This window comes from Monodelphis domestica, chromosome 7 (assembly GCF_027887165.1).
Source record: "Monodelphis domestica isolate mMonDom1 chromosome 7, mMonDom1.pri, whole genome shotgun sequence".
NCBI lineage: Eukaryota > Metazoa > Chordata > Mammalia > Didelphimorphia > Didelphidae > Monodelphis > Monodelphis domestica.
The window spans coordinates 54,013,339-54,031,574 of NC_077233.1; the positions used below are offsets into that span (position 1 = coordinate 54,013,339).

Below are 18,236 nucleotides of genomic sequence, written 5' to 3' on the forward strand. Positions count from 1 at the left end.
GATGCAGCAGGAGCATCTTGGGGGATGCTGGTGTGAGTCCTGGGTGTTGTTATAAGCATGTTTCAACATGAACACCAGGCTCTCCCTCTTGGCCAGTGGAAGCTTGCATGCCCCTTGCTACCTACCCCCCACTCACTCTGCATTGTGGTTTGGGCTGGGTCACAGCCAGGGTTCCCAGCCTCAGACAAAGAAAGAACTGAGCTGGAGCTTTTTCCTGAATATGCATCCCTGGCCAGTCCCCCGCCTCCATCCATGCCCACACTCTCTCCTGCCCTCACATCATTCCTGTGCCACACAAACAATGGGAGATTGTGAGAGGGACTAAGAACACACACACACTCACACACACCCATAACTCAGGGCTTCTGTCGGACTGTGGGGGCTCTTCTGTGGGAGACCCAATAAGCATCCTCCAGGAGCCTTTCTCCTCCAAACAACTCTCCCTTTTCCTCCTCCTCCTCCTCCTCATTGCTGCCAAGACTGGTAAGAGAACCTGGCTTGAGAGCCAGAAGACCCCAATTCCATCCCTGACTCTGACTTAACAGCTATGTGTTCTTGGGCAAGTCAGTTGCTACCTCAGTTTCCCATGTGATGAAATGGACTCAGACCCAATAACCACCCCTGTGGTCTTTTCCAGCCTTATCATTCTATGGGTCCTTCATTCTCAATAGCTCCTTAGATAAGATCTCAGACCAACCTTAGAAACCAATTTCAGACATCCTCAGTGCCCATCTATCCCCTAAAATGGCCATTAATCTCAATCTCTTTACCTCACGGATCCCCTCTTCACAAATGGACCCATCATGGAACCCTTCTAGGCTTCAGCTTTCTTATCTGTAAAATGGGGATGAGTGGAAAGAGTCCTCTTGTCTTAGAAATGAAAGACTTGAGTCTGGATAAGAGATCTAATTCTTCAAATCAGTGTGACCCCAAACAAAGCACTTTGATCCTTTGAGGCTTCATTTTCTCATCAGTCAAATGAGAATGGCTGGTTGCATGATGAAGAGAATGGGGCTCTGGAGTGAGGCTCCTTGTGTTCAAATCTGCCTCTGATTCCCTCTGCGTGACCTCAAGCATTTGACCTCCCTGGACCTCATTGTCTTCATATGTTGTAAAATCAGGTGAAAATGTGTTTTGCTTGACAATGCATAATTACTGCAAGGGGAAAGTAGTTCTTTCGTATTTTTTCATGAGAGAGGCTGGAATTAAAAAGTAAATGCTTGTTTTTTGGGGGGAGGAAATAAATGTTAAAAGGAACCGGGCTACATAATAATTAGCATGCATGTAGTTCTTTATGGTTCTACTCTACACACCTCTCTTTTCATCCTCACCACATCCTTCCTGGGAAGAAGGTGCTATTATTATTTTTGTAAGCCCTCACCTTCCATCTTAGAATCAATACTGTGTATTGGTTCCAAGGCAGAAGAGCAACAAGGGCTAGGCAATGTGACTTTCCCAGGGTCACACAGCCAGGAAGTGTCTGAGGTCATATTTGAACCCCAGACCTCTTGTCTCTAGACCTGGTTTTCAGTCCACTGAGCCCACCATTTTTCAAATGAGAGACCTAAAGGGTATAGAGAATAGATCTGCCCATGATCACACGGTAAGAGAAGAGTAGACAAGCGGTCCCCCTTACTACCAAATTTCATGATCAATGAGATTATTGGGGCCTCCAAAAAAAACCCTACAAAAAATATGAAAATTCAATGTGAATATAGTCAGTCAATAAAGGGAAGGAAACAAGCATTTATTTGTTTATTTATTGATTGATTGATTTTTTTAACCCTTACCTTCTGTCTTAGAATCAATACTGTGTATTGGTTCCAAGGTAGGAGAGTGGTAAGGGCTAGGCAATGGGGGTCAAGTGACTTGCCCAGGGGCACACAGCTAGGAAGTGTCTGAGGCCAAATTTGGACCTGACTCTCAATCCACTGAGCCACCCAGCTGCCCCCAAAACAAGCATTTATTAACCACTTTAAAACTCATTTATTCTCACAACAACCCTGTAAGGTAGGTACTATTGGGGTTTTCTAAACCCTTAACTTCTGTCACTATTGATTCTAAGCTAGAAGAGAGGCAAGGGCTAGGCAGTTGTGGGGTTAAGTGACTTGCCTACAGTCACACAGTTAGGAAGGATCGAAGACTTGTACCCAGGACCTCCCAGCTTTAGGTCTGAGGTAGGTACCATTGGGATCTGTATTTTACACTTGAGGAAACCAAGAAAGATAGAGGTTAAATGACATGTCCAGGGTCCCAAGGGAAGAAGAAGAAGGAGGAGGCGGAGGAGAAGGAGAAAGAGGAGAAGGAGGAGGAGGAGGAGAACAACAACAACTTTTATCTGGTGCTTACTCTATGCAGAGTTTTTTTGAAGTTGAGGAAAATGAGGCAGAGATTGAGTCATAAGATAATAAATAAATCTGGATTTGAACTCAGGTCTTCCTGATGCCCTTTTTTGTGCTTTATCAACTGTACCATGTGGTTGGCTCTGTCAATAATAAATCTATGAAGTGCCTACCAGGTACAAGACAGTGTACTAAGCTCTGGAGATAAAAATAGAAGCAAAAGTCAGTCCTGCTTTCAAGGAGCTCATGGTTTATCAGTCACCTTCCTATCCCCAATTTCCATTCTGTGTCCTAATCCCTCTAAGGAGAGCTGATTATGGCTCAAGGAATTATGTTTCCAAGAAAAATATTCCATTTGCATTTTAAAGGGATTTAGAAGACCAAAACTCTCTTTAGCCCACCCAAAGGAATAAATCTCTAATGGTAGACTTTCAGGCTCCATAATAGGCCATAGAAGGGGACTTTCTCAGGACCCCTTAAATCATACAACTTTAAGTGTTCCTTAGAATGGTATAACAAGAAGCAAAATTGAGGTAGTAAGAACATTGGATTTGGAGTCAAAAACACAAGTTTGACTCTTGTTTCTGTGTAGCTAGAAATGTCATTATAATTGGTTCAATGGATAAAGTGCTGAGTCTAGAGCCAGGAAGACCAAATTTAAATCCAGCTCCATACACCTATCAGTTGTGTGATCATGAGCAGGTCACTTAACTATTTGCCTCAGTTTCCACAACTGTAAAATGAGCTGAAGAAGAAAATGGCAAACCACTTCAGGATCTTTGGAAAAAAAAAGGGTTCCCAAAGAGTCAAACATGATTGGGAAATGACTGAATAAAAACATGCATAGTGTCTAACACATACTAGGTACTTAAATGCTCCTTTTCCCCTAGAGAGTTGGCTGGAGATTTGATAAGTTAAATGACTCACCCAGGGTCACACAGCCAGCATGAATCAGATTGTTGCCAGCTTTCTATCCACGAATGACGATTATGATGATGATAACCAACTAACATTTATATAGCACTTACTATGTGCCAGGCACTGTGCTAAATGTTTTACAATTATTATCTCATTTGTTCTTCACAACAATTCTGGAAAAGAGATGCTGTTATTATTCACATCTTACAGGTAAAGAAACTGAGGCAAGCAGGGGTTATGTGACTTGCCCAAAGTCACACAGCTAATAAAAATCTGTGGCTGGAACTGAACTCAGATCTTCCTGACTGTTGCCTTCTCTACACCCCCAAACATTTTTTTCACACATAGTAGGCACTTAATAAATATTTTCTGAATTGAAAGTAGATATTTTAAATCTTTAAGATACTCAGAGGAGGAAGGAAAGAATAATTCTTCAATGATTTCACAGGATGTGGGTATGCATTGACCTTGGCCAAACTCATTCATTCACCAATTATTTATTCATCTCAACAGACATTTGTTTAAGGGTTTGCTGTGTGTGAGGTCCTCTGGTAGGTCCTAGGAGTTCAGCACAGCCCTGTCCCCAATGATCTCACCATCTACTCTGAGACTATGGAAGGGCACACTGATACTGTACAAGATCTAATGTGCTCCGGGCAAAGGAAAGAATCCAAACAAAGAATTCATAAAGAAAACATCATGAATGAGAAACAACTTCTACCTGAGGTGATCAGGGAAGGTTAATGCATGAGAGAAGAGGGGATGACTTAATTGAGACATGTCAGAAGAGGATTTCAGTAAGAAAATAAATTTAGAACAAAAAAGGACCTTCGAGGTCATCCACCATCTTGTTTGGTAACATGGGATACTCAACTATTGGTTTCATGTAGCAGAGAGAATTGGACTTGGAATCATGAAAGCCTGAATTGAAATCTTGCCTCAAATACTCATTAGCTGGGTCACTCTGGGCAAATCACTCATCTGTGTGTGCCTCAGTTTCCTTGTCTGTAAAATGAGGAGATTGGATAAGATGGCTTGTAAAGGTCTAGTCTAGTGTGAAATCCTGTAAAGTGCAAAGCATGGGAAAGAAGTGTATGCTTCACAGCTCTGCCTTAGAGGAGCAAAAGATTGTGTGGATTTTTATTTGTTTGTTTTTAGAAATGGAATAGCCAAATCCTGCCTGTCTCTGGCCTTTTTTTTTACAGTTCCCAGGAACCACACTCAATCAGTGTTTCATCATCATCGTTGTCATTTCTTTGATGGAGCCAGGATCCTTCATGTGAGCTCCTGCCTTCAAGGATACCACTTACATCCCTTTCCCCACTCACCCTATGTGATGCTGAACTGTGTCTTTCTAGAAAGGATTTGCCCCACTCAAATCTTTAAATACTTGACAGTATGAGAATCTGAGACTGTCCATCTGTTATTCTTCCCTCAAGTTATATTGCCAGCAGCTGGCCAATTCCCTTTTCCAATTATCCATCTTATTGATAATGTGCTGGGCCTGAAATAAGAAAGACCTGAGTTCAAATTTTGCTAGATATATGACCCTGGACAAGTCACTTAACCTCTGTTTGCCTCAGTTTCCTCAACTGTAAAATGGAGATGTTAGCACCCTATCTTCCAGAGTGGTTGTCACCATCAAATGAAATAGTTAAGTGCTTAACACAGTGCCTGGCACATAGTAAGTGCCATTTATATCTGTATTTCCCACATCACCCCATTCATTTATCTTTCAATCCCCCCTTTTTAAAAAGCATTCAGAGAAAGGATAAGTAATCTTCCATGAACTAAAATTCTATATGAGAACATCATCCCAGGAAGTACGAACTTCTCATTGTTGAAATTCTGAAAACACAAACAGAAATAATCCTGATAAATTCATTCCAAATGAATTTATGAACTATCTGTTATTTGGAAAGCACAATGCCAGCAGCTCAGAATACAAGAAAAGACCCCACCCTCAAGGACCTTCCATTCTTTTTTTTTAACCCTCACGTTCTGTGTTAGAATTAATACTAAGCATTGGTTCTAAAGTAGAAGAGTAGTAAGGGCTAGGCACTGGGGGGTCAAGTGACTTGCCTAGGAAGTGTCTGAGGCCAGATTTGATAATAAATGCTTTTTAATTCATTTTTATTCATCTTCATTCATTCCATATAATAATACAAAACTGATCTAATGTTTGCAAAGCTTTTCAAATGTATTCTCTCATTTGATCTTTAACGCAGCCCTGAGCAGGAGATAAGACTGAGGCAAAGAAGCTAAAGTGGCTTGCCCAGAGTCACATAACAACTAGTAAATATTTGAGGCAGGATTCAAACTCAGATCTTCCTGAGTCTAAACCCACTATACTACCTTACCACAGTGCCAGGCTCTCTATAAAAGCTTATTTTATCCCCTTCCTCCATCACTAACCAATTGCTATATAGTATACACTAAGGATGGGCAGCTCAGTGGCGCAATGGACAGAGGCTAAGACCTGGGAGCCAGGGAGATCTGAGTTCAAATCTAGCCTCTGACACTTCCTGACTGTGTGACCCTGGGCAAGTCACTTAACCCTGTATGCCTCTGTTTCCTCATCTGTAAAATAGGCTAGAGAGAGAAATGGCAAATCATTCCAGCATCTTGGCCAAAGAAACCCCCAATGGGATCACAACTGAACAACCCCAAGCTAATGATACCACCTTCCAACTGCATAACAGGCAGTGTGGAAATGGAAAGAATTACACTTGACTTGGAGTCAGAAGTCAGGGCTCATATCCTATTTCTGAAACTGTAGTTTCTTCTGAGCCCATGATTATAAAATTGGACAATTCTGGATTAATCAATATTGTCAGATTGTTTTAGCTCTTTGATTCTAGTGCTAGGAAGTGTACAAAGTGATTTCATGTTCTCTTATGTCATGCAATCCTCACAACCACCTGGAGAGGTAGAAAAGATATCAATTATCATCCCCATTTAACAGATGAGAAAACTGAGGCTTTGAGGTTCTAAATCTGTGGGCCAAAGACTCTAGTGGGATTCAGACTTGAGAAGATCCAAGTCTGAATCTTACCTCAAACATTTCATGGCCAGGCAAGTTACTGAACAGCCTCAGTTTCCTCATCTATAAAATGGGAATAAATCTATGTCTAGGCCAACCAGTATAATTTTGAGCATAGATAATCCAGGTGTCTGCCTTGAAGGCAGAGACACAACAGTTACCTTTGGCTCCCCAACAACCAGCTCAGCTCCTTGGACACCTGATAGATATTTAATATTGTTGTATTGGACTCCAACAAATTATATATAATTTATAGCATCCTTTTATAGACTAGATAAAGTAGAACTTGATTCTGGATGTGAAAACTATGCTAAGAAACAAATTCATTTCAAAGTTTTCCTGCATTCTCAGTAGCTTATCAGATTACATGTCAGTCGGGGGCTTCAAAAAGGTTCCTCCTAAATAAAAAAGAAGCTAAAATTCCTCATAAATAAAAAAGGTAGGAAGCTGTTTCTTCCAAGTCAGGATTCATTTTCTGGGAAGGCAAACTCATTACCCTCCCCAAGAAAGATCTGCATTTGTGCAGTAAAGTCTCTGTATAACAACAACAACAAAATGGCATCTAAACCAAGACATTTCCTTTATAACATCAAAACCTATGAAATCCTTCAATATCATGTGATTAAAATCTAGAAGGAAATAAGCATTTCTAAAGAGCCTACTATGGGAAGCCTTTATTCATGTTATCTCATTTGATCCTTACAAAGAACCCCAGAAAGTAACTCTTATTATTATCCACATTTTATAGATGAGGAAACTGAGGCAGACAGAAATCAAGTGACTTTCCCAGGATCACACACAGCCAGGGAGTGTATGAGTCTGGATTTGAATTCAGGATCTTTCCTCACTCCAGGCTCAGCCTTCTAAGTCAAGCCTCAAGGGAAGGAACTCTAAGGACCTTCCAGCCCTGCTCTCTCATTTTTTCAGATGAAGACATTGAGAAGTTACCTGGCCAAGGTTGCATTGCTAAGGTTTAAGTCTCTGCCTCCAAATCTCAGCCTTCTACTCCCTCCTTTATCAAAACCAAAGTGACTTGTTCAGGATCACATCGCTCCTTAGTGGCAGAAACAGGATTCAAACCCAAGACTGAACTTGAACTCCAAGTCTATTGGTCTTTCATTGCCTCTGATGAATAGACCAAATGACATTTTTCTAATTGCTTTTGCCACCTTTGTACTTAATGCAAAAGAGTGATTTAGAATCATATAGATGTACTCAGGGACTGCTAAGCCATTCTATTGTGGAATAATCGGAATGCTCACCTTGAGGAAGTGGAGCCAGAATTCAGTCATTTACGGCTTTCCCATCTTCTCCTGGGCATCATTCAGAATATAAAATGTGTTACAAAGAGATATCGTCTAAAAATCCTCCCACTGTGCAGGAAGTCTTCAGGATTCTTAATGTCACTCCAATATTTAAAGACTTTAAGTTTTAGCAATAGAAGGGGTCTTATATGCCATGAAATCCAACCATCTCATTTTACAAATAAGGAAACAGAGGTCCAGAGAGAAGTGATTTGCTCAAAGTCGCACAGGCTTATATAGCAGAACCAGAAGCTAGAAACTAGAAGCTAGAAACACCTGAAGTCAAATCCGAGCTCAGACACTTATTAGTTGTGTAACTCTAGGTGGGTCATTTAACCTCTGCTTCCTTTTTCTCATCTCCGAAATGAAGGATTCAGTCAAATAACCACTGAGGTTCCTATCCAATCTAGTATTTTAATAGCCTAAATCTGCAGTTTGATATTAAACTTACAGACAGAACCTCTTCCTTTGAAGGAGACTTGAAGACTTAACATCAAAAAATTCTCCAAAATGCATCAGCCTCGATGTTCTTTCTTCCCACTAGCAGCAAATTGAAGTTAGTGAAATACAAGTTGGGGTCCAAGTTGCCATAGTATTGGAAGTGGCCAATAGTGTTTTCAATCCAGATGTATTTTAGCCATGAGTGACCTCATTTAGGGTTTTCTTGGCAAAGAAGCTGGTGTGGTTTACCATTTCCTTCTCCAGCTCATTTTACAGATGAGGAAACTGAGGCAAAAAGGTTGTCACTTGCCCAGAGTCACATAGTTAGGAAGTGTCTGAGGCTGGATATGAACTCCTGACTCCAAAGTCCAACCCACTCTCCACTGTGCCACCTCGCTACCCATCAGTGATGTTATTGGTGCAGAATTCAGAGAAAATGTTATTGAGTCAGAGGATTTGAAGGACCCTAAGAAAGCTATTAAAGTGAGAGAAGGGGAAAAAATAATTTGCTACTAGGCTATTTCTTCCAAGTCAAATTTCATTTTCTGGGGAGGCAGAATTATTACCCTTCTAAGAAAGATCTACATTTGTTCATTAAAGTTTCTGTTTCTTTAAAGAAAAAAAGGCATCTAAACCAAGACCCGAGTACAGGAAAATGTGGTGGTTGAGAACAGAGCCTGGGATACTTTCCTTTATGGTATCAACACCTTTGCTGTTGGCTTTGACAAAGTAGGTCTCAAGGAGGATTCAACTTAGAAGGAAGAAATGCCACTTACTACCTACCTGATTTTAACAAGTCACAACCTTTCTAAATCTGAGCTTCATTACAGGGAAATGGGGACTTGGGCTAGATGATTTCAAAGGTACTTTTCAGCTATAAATCTATGATCTTATGAAATGTATTTTATTGTATTCTTATGCTTTTCAGTTAGCCAGACATCCCTATCCTTGTTTTCTGATATCCTAAATCTCATTTTTATATATACCCCTTTTGTCCTTAAACTATGTCAGCTGAAGGCTGAGCTACTGCAATAGGTGGACGCCCCCTACAAATGTTGTATTATTATCCTAATACCTACTAACTACAGTTTTGAAAGGAGCCGTGACTATTCTTAATAATTTATTCCTTTTCTTAGCATGTTCATGGGAACAAATGAGACCATTATCTTAGTAAGACATGCCAGGGAACCACAACCACCACTATCATGTGCCAGGCATTTGTCTGACCATTTGAAGGCTTCAAGAAAATTTCCCCTGGGGTGTTTTAGAGGCAACCAACATCAAATCTCATCGGTACCTATGATGTTCATTCTCAAGTTTTCTCTCCTTTGGGGATTGGGGGTGGTAAAGTTGTGTTTGTATCATGAAAAAGCCCTTGGCAACCCAAGAAATCCTTTTCCTCTAGAATTCTAGAGAATCCTCATTATATATGGGACATTAAAACAAGTTACATTCTCTCTTTGGAACGCCATTCCCTTATCTGTAGAGTAAGGAGAGTGCAACAGACAAATGGTAAAGGACATGTTCAGTTTCCAAAAGAAGAAATTCGGATGAGCAATAACCATATGAAAAATGCTACAGATGATTCACCATAGAAGTGCTCTTTAAAACTCACACCCATCAAACCGACAAAGAATAAAAGATGGCAGGGTTGTAGGAAGACAGGTGTAGTAGAATATTTTTATTTATACCTTCACCTTCCATCTTAGAATCATTACTAAGTATTAACTCCAAAGCAGAAGAGCAGTACAGGCTAGGCAATTAGGGTTAAGTGACTTGCTCAGTGTCACACAGCTAGGAAGTATCTGAGGCCATATTTGAACCCAGAACCTCCCATCTCCAGGCTTGGCTCTCTATCCACTGAGCCACCTATGTGCCCCGCTAGTATACTTTTTATGGAGTTATGATTTAGTCCAGTTATTTATATAAAACAACTTTCAAAATAAGTTTTTTCAAAATTATAAGATCCAAACTGTCTCCCTCTCTCCCTTCCCTTCTGCTACTCAGTGATGGTAAGCAATTTGATCTGGACCTTACGTGTATTATCATGCAAAAAACACAGTCAATGTAAAACAATTTAGGATTCTGCAAGTAAAATGATTAAACTGTACCCATCCCTTAATCCATCCATTGTGGGTATATATCTCAAGGAAGTCAAAGACAGAAGGAGGGAAAGGATTAACTCTACATCTTAAATTCTGCCTATTTTCAACTCCAAGGACCAAGATGCTCTCTTGGGATATAAACTCATCACCTCTAATCTCATCACCATGTTGTTAACTCAAGCCTTGACACCTTCCCCAAGCCTCTTCTCCCCCCACTAAAGAGCTGGCGGATGGAGTACCAAACCTTCCCAACATCTTGCTTTAGAGAATGTAGAGCCTGGACTTTCATTTCACTCCACTTTACATCTGCAGCTTTACTTGGTTTCAGCTCCAAGGAACAAGATGTCTCTTCACAGGGTACACTCTGGCTTCTTCCCTTTCCCAGCTTCCTTTTATTTGTTCTCTTCCTTCTTTCAATTGTAAGCTCCTTGAGGGCAAGGACTGGCTTTCCTTTTCGTAATTGTGCTTAGCACAATTCTTGGTTCCTAGAAGGCATGTAATAAATATTGACTGAATTGGATTGAATATTCCAAAATGTACACAGCAACACTTTTGTGATACAATAACAAATGGAAAAAAAGTGGATGTCCATCAATACAGCATGCCTAAATAAACTGCAGCATATGAATGCAATAGGATGCTCTTTTGCCATAAGAAATTATTTAAATAAAAGATTCAGAGAAGTAAAAGAAGATTTATATGAACTGATACAGAATGAAGTCAGGAGAGCCAGAAGAATAGCATAAACAGTGACTGCAGTAATGTAAATGAAAACAACACAAAAAGGCAACAAAACTGATTAAAGGCAATGACCTATCTTGATTCTGAAGAAGAGATGATGAAAGAGTCTCCTCTGGGTGGAGAAGTATCAGGCTATAGGAGTGGGATGGTTCATATGCTATCAGACAAAGTTGATTTATTGCCAAGTTTTTGCTTAACAGTTTTTCTGTTACAAGGTAGGTATTTTTAATGGATAGTGATTATGGTGGAAGAGACAAGAGGCATCAATAAAACTTTAAATAAAGGAATTGGATTAGATACCTAAGGTCTTTTCCAAACCTAACTCTTATGATGCAGAGGGGAGCCTCTTGGATCCTGTGATTCTCACCCATCCTAGGAAGCTTCCACCCAATGGTTTGGGTTGTTGGGGGCAAGGGGGTCTTTCTTTGCCATGAGTAAGTCAGGCATATGGATCATCACAGAAGATATCCTTCTGGGTCCAGAGACCAGACTGATCCTAGTAAAGGCTGAATATGAACATATGAACGGGGTCATCTTTGAGGATGAGAGTCAAGTGATGTAAAGCTAGTACTTTCCAAACAGAAGCCCACCATGCCCGTCCATCTCTTCAGTCTCTAGGAAGAGACTATGACATTAGGTAATGGGGACTGTGGGGCCCATCTCACATAGTCATGTGCGCATGTGGGAGCAGGGATGGGGCTGTGCACCTTGCAGATAGGGAGGTCAATGTCACGGGCACTCACAGTGCCCCTGTTCCTTCCTGCGTGATTTGGCAGTGCTGAGCTGGGGAGCATCTTGGGGAGGGAATCATCAGTCAGAGACTTCATGGTGCTTTGGCTGGACTGGGCTGGGCCTGGATCCTGGATCTTTCCTAAGGCAATTGCTATCACAGTTTGCTGCTCAGGTTCCATAAGTTTAGATGTTGAAAAAATATGTTGGGGGAAAAAATGGAAACAAAAGGCATTTGCTACAATTCAAAAAGGAGCTGAGAATCCCTCAGATCGTTTGTCTTTTCTTCTGATAAAATTATGGAACATCTTTTTCCCATCTCCACCTCTACTGACCCACCAGCCCTCTGCCCCAAGGGCAGCCCATACTGGCACACTGCATGTCTCTAGCTCTCTGCAGGCCCGGCTCTATGCTGCACGGATATCACCACTGGGGAGATCAGCTGGGCACCTATTCATTGCTGGCAAGAGCTGACAGATTCGCCACCTCCCACCCTAGCACTGCTGCAGGGCTCCCCTGTCATTGGCATCCCACCTCACTGCTGCTCACAGCTCTTCTCTCCTCCACAGTGATATTGGCAGCACATGTGGATGGGCCCTCACCCAGGCTGACTGACGACACCACTATTCCAGGTAACTGAAGGTGGGGGCTAAGTGGGGCGGCATGTTGGGGGCAGAAGGAAGCCACAGAAAGAGGAGGCAGAACTTAGAGTCAGGGGGCCTTGGTTCATCCCAAGCTCTGCCTCTTGTTACTGCGCCATGTTGGACAGATCATTTGATCTCTGGTTTCCTCATCCCTAAAATGACGATGTTGGACTAGATGATCTCCAAAGCCTCTGTGATACTTAAAAAAGTTGCCTGGCCTATCCTTTGGCCTAAAGGCAAAACTATATCCCAATGCCAAGAATAGTACTTAGCACTATTCTTGGTACAGAATAGAAATGTTTATTGAATTGCATTGAATATGCCAAAATATCTACAACTACACTTTTTGTCATCCAGCAATAAATGGAAGCAAAGGGGATGTCCATCAATTACAGCATGATTGTGTAGAAGTACAGTGGAATACTATTATTCCATAAGAAAGATAATACGAAGTTACTATTTAGCTAGGATTTTAAAATTTGCAAAATGCTTCACAGACATCTCATTTAGAAGCTCAGTTAGATTCAGACATTGTCTTCCCCAGCCTCCTCTCTGAGGCAGACTCAGAATGGGAAAAAGAAAACTCAAATTAATATAATTAATTTGGGGGGTCACTCATGTCCAACTCTTTATGATCTTATTTGGGGTTTTCTTGACAAAGATACTCATTTCCTTTTCCAGCTCACTTTACGGATGAGGAAACTGAAGCAAACAGGGTTAAGTGACTTCCCAGGGTTACATAGGTAGTAAGTGTCTGAGGCCAGATTTGAACTCACAAAGTGGAATCTTCCTGACTTCAGACCCACCACTTTATCCACTGTTCCATCTAGGTGCTCTTTAAAATTAATAGAAGTCAGTCAAACACCCAAGTAGTTTACAACTACTCCTTTGAATATCTAGTCAGGCAGCTAGGTGGTACAATGGATGGAGTGCTGAACTTGGAACCCAGAAGACTCAAGTTCAAATGCTGCCTGGCATTTATATCCCTGGGCAAGTCATCTAACCTCTAGATTTCATTTTCCTCAAATGTAAAATGAGGATGATACTAGCACCTACCTCACAGGGTTGCTGTATGTATCAGATGAGGTTAGTCTAGCCATGTGGCATATATTAAGCACCTACTATGTGCCAGGCGCTGAGCTAAGCACCAAGCTAACCTACAAGATGTTTCTGAGATCTTAAAGTACCTTATAAATGCTAGCTAGAGTCATTGTGCCATTGGCACCCTTCCTTATGCATTAAATCACAAAACTGGCATCTCATTTAGTGAAGTGGAAAGACTTCTGAACTTGGGGTTGGGAGGCATAGGTTCAAATTCTGACCCTCAGAATTCCTAGCTATATGAACATGTGCAAAATTCTCATCTGTAAAATGGGAATAAGAGTACTAAGACTACCTAGTTTATAGGAGCATACCATAGCAATGAAGTTAGCCAATATAAATAGACACGCTGAATGCCAGAGTCAGAGGATAAACCAAATCTTCTTGAGCTAATCGATGGCCAACAAGATAATTCTATTTCTCACAGAAGAAAAACAACTGCTTGATCACATGGGTTGAGGGGGATATGATGGGGATGTAGACTCTAAGTGATCATACTGGTGCAAATATCAATAATATGGAAGTAGGTCTTGATCAATGACACAAGTGAAATCCAGTGGAATTGTGCATTGGCTATGGGAAGGAGGAAGGGAAGGAAAGACATGAATCATCTAACCATGGAAAAATATTCTAAATTAATTAATTAAATAAAATTTTTCAAATTAAAAAAAAGATAATTCTGTATCTGTGTTGAAATCATCTCCAATTCTACATATCCCATGGGGGTTTTAGAGAACAATCATTTTTCCTTTGGCTTCCGGAGGGGTAGCCTTTAGGAAGGAAGAAATATCAAAACGACGATTCCACTAAGTCACAAATTTGCATTTTCTAGGAGCTGAGGCCAGTTTCCAGGATCCTCACACCCTGAACATTCCCATCATTCCCTCTCTGCACTGATCCCAGCAAACTTTTGACTCCCTAGTTGGAAGATCAAGGGCTGCAAAGCTGCTGTCCACGTGGACTGGAGCTGATATCTCCCGTCCATCTGCCAGGGCCTCCCCATCCAAACCCAGAGACATGGCGACTAACGGGACCAAGATTGCAGATGGGCAGATTTCCACTGAGGTCAGTGAGGCCTCCATCACCAACGACAAGCCCAAGACATTGGTGGTGAAAGTGCAGAAGAAGAAGTCGACTGACCTTCCTGATCGGGACACCTGGAAAGGCCGATTTGATTTCCTCATGTCCTGTGTGGGCTATGCCATAGGACTGGGGAATGTGTGGCGCTTTCCCTATCTCTGTGGAAAGAATGGTGGAGGTATGTGATAATAGTTTGACTTAAAGTCCTAGGGACTGGGGAAAAGAAAACAGTAGACAGCTCAGTTGTATTTCTCAAAAGGGAGAGAGAGAGAGGGAGAGGGAGAGGGAGAGAAGGGAAAGAGAGAGAGAGAGAGTGAGAGAGTGAGAGAATGTGAGTGAGAGAGAGAGAGAATGAGAGGGAGGGAGGGAGGAGGGGAGAGAAAGGGGAAGGGAGAGGGAGAGAGAAGGAGGTAAGAAACTAATTGGTGGCCCTTTTGGAAGAAAATTTGGGTCTTAATCCCAGTTTGTCCACTGTGTGACCTTCAGTAGAAATCTATAAGAAATGTTCCATTTCCTGCCTTATTCCATCTATACCCAATAGTTTCATCAAATGGCCCAATGAAATAGTGTAATGGGGAAAATCTCATTTATAAAAGTTGATGACCTCAATTCAGATACCAACTTTGCCACTTATCACTTGCACGAGGCATTTCATTCTCTGGACCCTAATTTCCTTATCTCTAAAATGAGAGCATTTGGGAAAAACTAAGTGGCTGTATGAATAGAGAGCCAGGTCTAGAGACACGAAGTCCTGGGTTCAAATATGACCTCAGACACTTCCTTGCTGTGTGACCCTGGTCAAGTCACTTAACCCCCATTGCCTATAGCTTACTACTCTTCTGACATAGAACCAATAAATAGACAGTATTGATTCTAAAATGGAAGGTAAGGGTTTGTTTGTTTGTTTGTTTGTCTTGGGGGGGGGAGTTTAAAGAGAGAGTGAATAAAGCTAGACTGGATGGGAGGTGTCTTTAACAAGGGGTCTATGACTTTTTGATGTATATTTTTATTATTGTACTTCAAAAGAATCAATTTTCTTTGTTATCCTCCATATTTTATTTTATGTATTTACAGACATTTTTCTGCAAAGGGATACATAGATGTCCCTTTACTGTCAAAGAAATCCATGGCATCCACCCCCACCCCCAAAGTGATAGTGAATAGAGGAGATCATTAAATGCCATTGTTTAATTTCTTCAGCATCTCCACTATTCTTACTAAAAGCCTAGTTTGGTGCCTCGTGGTGGTATAAAGGGTTGCGAGAGCTATGCTAATGGCATGCGAGTTCCACAACTCTTACCAAGATATTAAGGCTTTGTGTGCAGACCCAGAAATGACAGTCCAAGAGCCAGCTTGGCCAAATTCAGAGAAGCTCATCACAAGAAGGCTAGCCACTAGGGGGGAGTTTTGTCCCCAACAACTCACAAAAGACCATCTGTTCAGTGAAGGCACCTCCAGAGGGAAGAAATCACAAAGCCTTAAAAGGTCTGCAGGAAACTTTCTCTTCCCACTAGTGTCCCCCTCCTCCTCAGCCTTGGGGCTTCCTTTGATTTCTCCATTTTACTCTTGGGCTAAGGGCTACATCCTTCCCAGTCAGTGGCCTTCCCAGGACCTTGGTGCCCATCGCCTTTCTTCTCTCTTCCCTACAGGGGCATTTCTGATCCCTTACTTCCTAACTCTTATCTTTGCTGGAGTCCCTCTCTTCCTTCTGGAGTGCTCCCTGGGCCAGTACACATCGATTGGAGGCCTGGGGGTTTGGAAGCTTGCTCCAATGTTCAAGGGTAAGTTGAGGGGAAGGGAAAATGGTGTGATCATTGAAGAGGCTGTGCCTTAAGCTCCAATCTCAGATTCTTGGGGTGAGACCAGGTGGCCACATTTTGAGACCTAAAACTTGCTTGCAGAGGTAGCGTGGAGGGGGGGGATAAAAAGCACCCATTGGTCTATAATTGTATGACCTTGAGAAAGGTAACTCTACTTCCATGGACTCTACTTCTTCTATAAAAGAAGAGAATTCAGCTACTCTCTGAGGTTCCCTTCAGAGCTAACATTCTGTTTGGAGTTATTCATTCAATGACTACTCAGCAAGCACCTCCTACCTGTACATGTTATTCAGTCATCCTTCCTCAAACACTATTAAACACCTCCTGTGTGCAGAGCAGTGTTCTTGGGGCTAAACAACAACATTTAGACAAGACTCAAATTCTGCTTCCCCAAGTGGAGCCATCTCCTACAAGCCTTTGTATCTTCTATGGTATCTTGCGCTTAGGAGATGCTGGAGAAATACTTATGTGATTACTAATGCTGCCCTAGGTATGGCCATAACACTCATGCAGGATCTTCTTCCCCTTCCAGGCGTGGGGCTGGCAGCTGCTGTGTTATCCTTTTGGCTAAATATCTACTACATCGTCATCATCTCGTGGGCCATCTATTACCTGTACAACTCGTTCACCACAGTAAGTTTCTCCTCTCCCCATCCTTGTGCTCGGTGCTTCAGGATGCAGCTTCCAGCAAGGTGGGGTAGAGCCCTATTGGGTCTTTACAAATCACAAGAAATCTAAGAAGCAGACACATTTTCAACTGGTGGAGTTCTAAACCATAGTAGAATAAATAGTAATGTCTAATGTTGGTCTCAGAGAAAGGAAGGACCTGGGTTCAAGTTCTGCTTTTGAACCATATATACTTAGTTTAATCCATTTAAAGTTAAAGCCATTTAAGCTTTAAATGACCCAGATTATTTAAAGACACTCTTAAGTCTCTAGGAATATACAAATGCATTAATATAAAAAGTTCCTCATTAGGAGTTCTCGACACAAATAGTTGTGGTTTTAAAAAAAAGTAGAAGGTGGGGAAGGACAAGTAAACTGTATCCTTGCAGGACAAGGTAACCACCTACTCTACCTATGCATAAAGGGTAGCTCTATCCCTGGGATGCTTCCCCCCACATCTATGATCAGGAGCATCAGATAAAGGAGTCTCAATCTCAGTGAGAGATTTCATTAGATCCCTCAGCTGTCTGGACTCTTCTCTGTGCGTGTGTCTGTCTATCTGTCTGTCTCTCTCGGTCTCTCTCTTACTGCTTAAAGAGGTTAGCTGCTAAGGGAAGTAGAGGCAGAAGCTACCCTAGATAGTGAAAGAGCCTACACTTAGTGCCCAGAATAACCATGACATGCTCAGAACCTCACCCAGCCACTCTTTGGGAAGACATTCCCTCCCATCATGACGGAACAGCTTATTCCCCTTGGCTGGATCTCTTTCCCATGGGCACCGCCATTGTCTCCTTAAGCAGTAACCTTGTCAAGCCGCTTAGTCGGGGTCCAGCCTTGGCCTTGAGGAAGCACAGTAGCTCTCCCAGCTTCCTCTCACCTTGCCTGATACTTTCTGTAGATTCTCTCTGTGTGGTTCCCATTGAGTCTCTGGACCGATTGTATCTCCACAGACACTTCCCTGGAGACACTGTGACAATTCCTGGAACACAGACCGCTGCTTCTCCAACTACAGCATCGCTAACACCACCAACATGACCAGCGCTGTGGTGGAATTCTGGGAGTAAGTCTGGCACTTACCTCTCTCTCCTCAAATTGGTGGGCCACCCCCCAGTCTTAGATAGTGTTGGAAGAAACTGAAGATCATACGATCATAGATTTAAAGCTAGAAGGGATTTTTGAGGTCATCTAATCCAACACTTTCAGTTGAGAAATGAGAGAATTGAAGTCCAGTGACTTGTCCAAGGTAATACTGGCAATTAGTGGCAGAGTTGGGATTTGGATGCTGGTTCTCTGACTCCTAAT

At 41.9% G+C, this 18,236-nt stretch overlaps 1 protein-coding gene across 1 annotated transcript in view; it reads left to right on the top strand.

Moving 5' to 3' along the window:
* Positions 1 to 18,236, top strand: part of SLC6A1 (solute carrier family 6 member 1) — a 66,128-nt gene that overhangs the window by 26,607 nt on the left and 21,285 nt on the right. The window contains exons 2-6 of the mRNA XM_001365709.3: positions 12,193 to 12,255; positions 14,201 to 14,626; positions 16,098 to 16,229; positions 16,801 to 16,901; positions 17,885 to 17,994. Of these exons, the coding sequence (XP_001365746.1) occupies positions 14,386 to 14,626; positions 16,098 to 16,229; positions 16,801 to 16,901; positions 17,885 to 17,994 (584 nt within the window). The 5' untranslated portion in view covers positions 12,193 to 12,255; positions 14,201 to 14,385. The remainder of the gene's footprint in view (positions 1 to 12,192; positions 12,256 to 14,200; positions 14,627 to 16,097; positions 16,230 to 16,800; positions 16,902 to 17,884; positions 17,995 to 18,236) is intronic.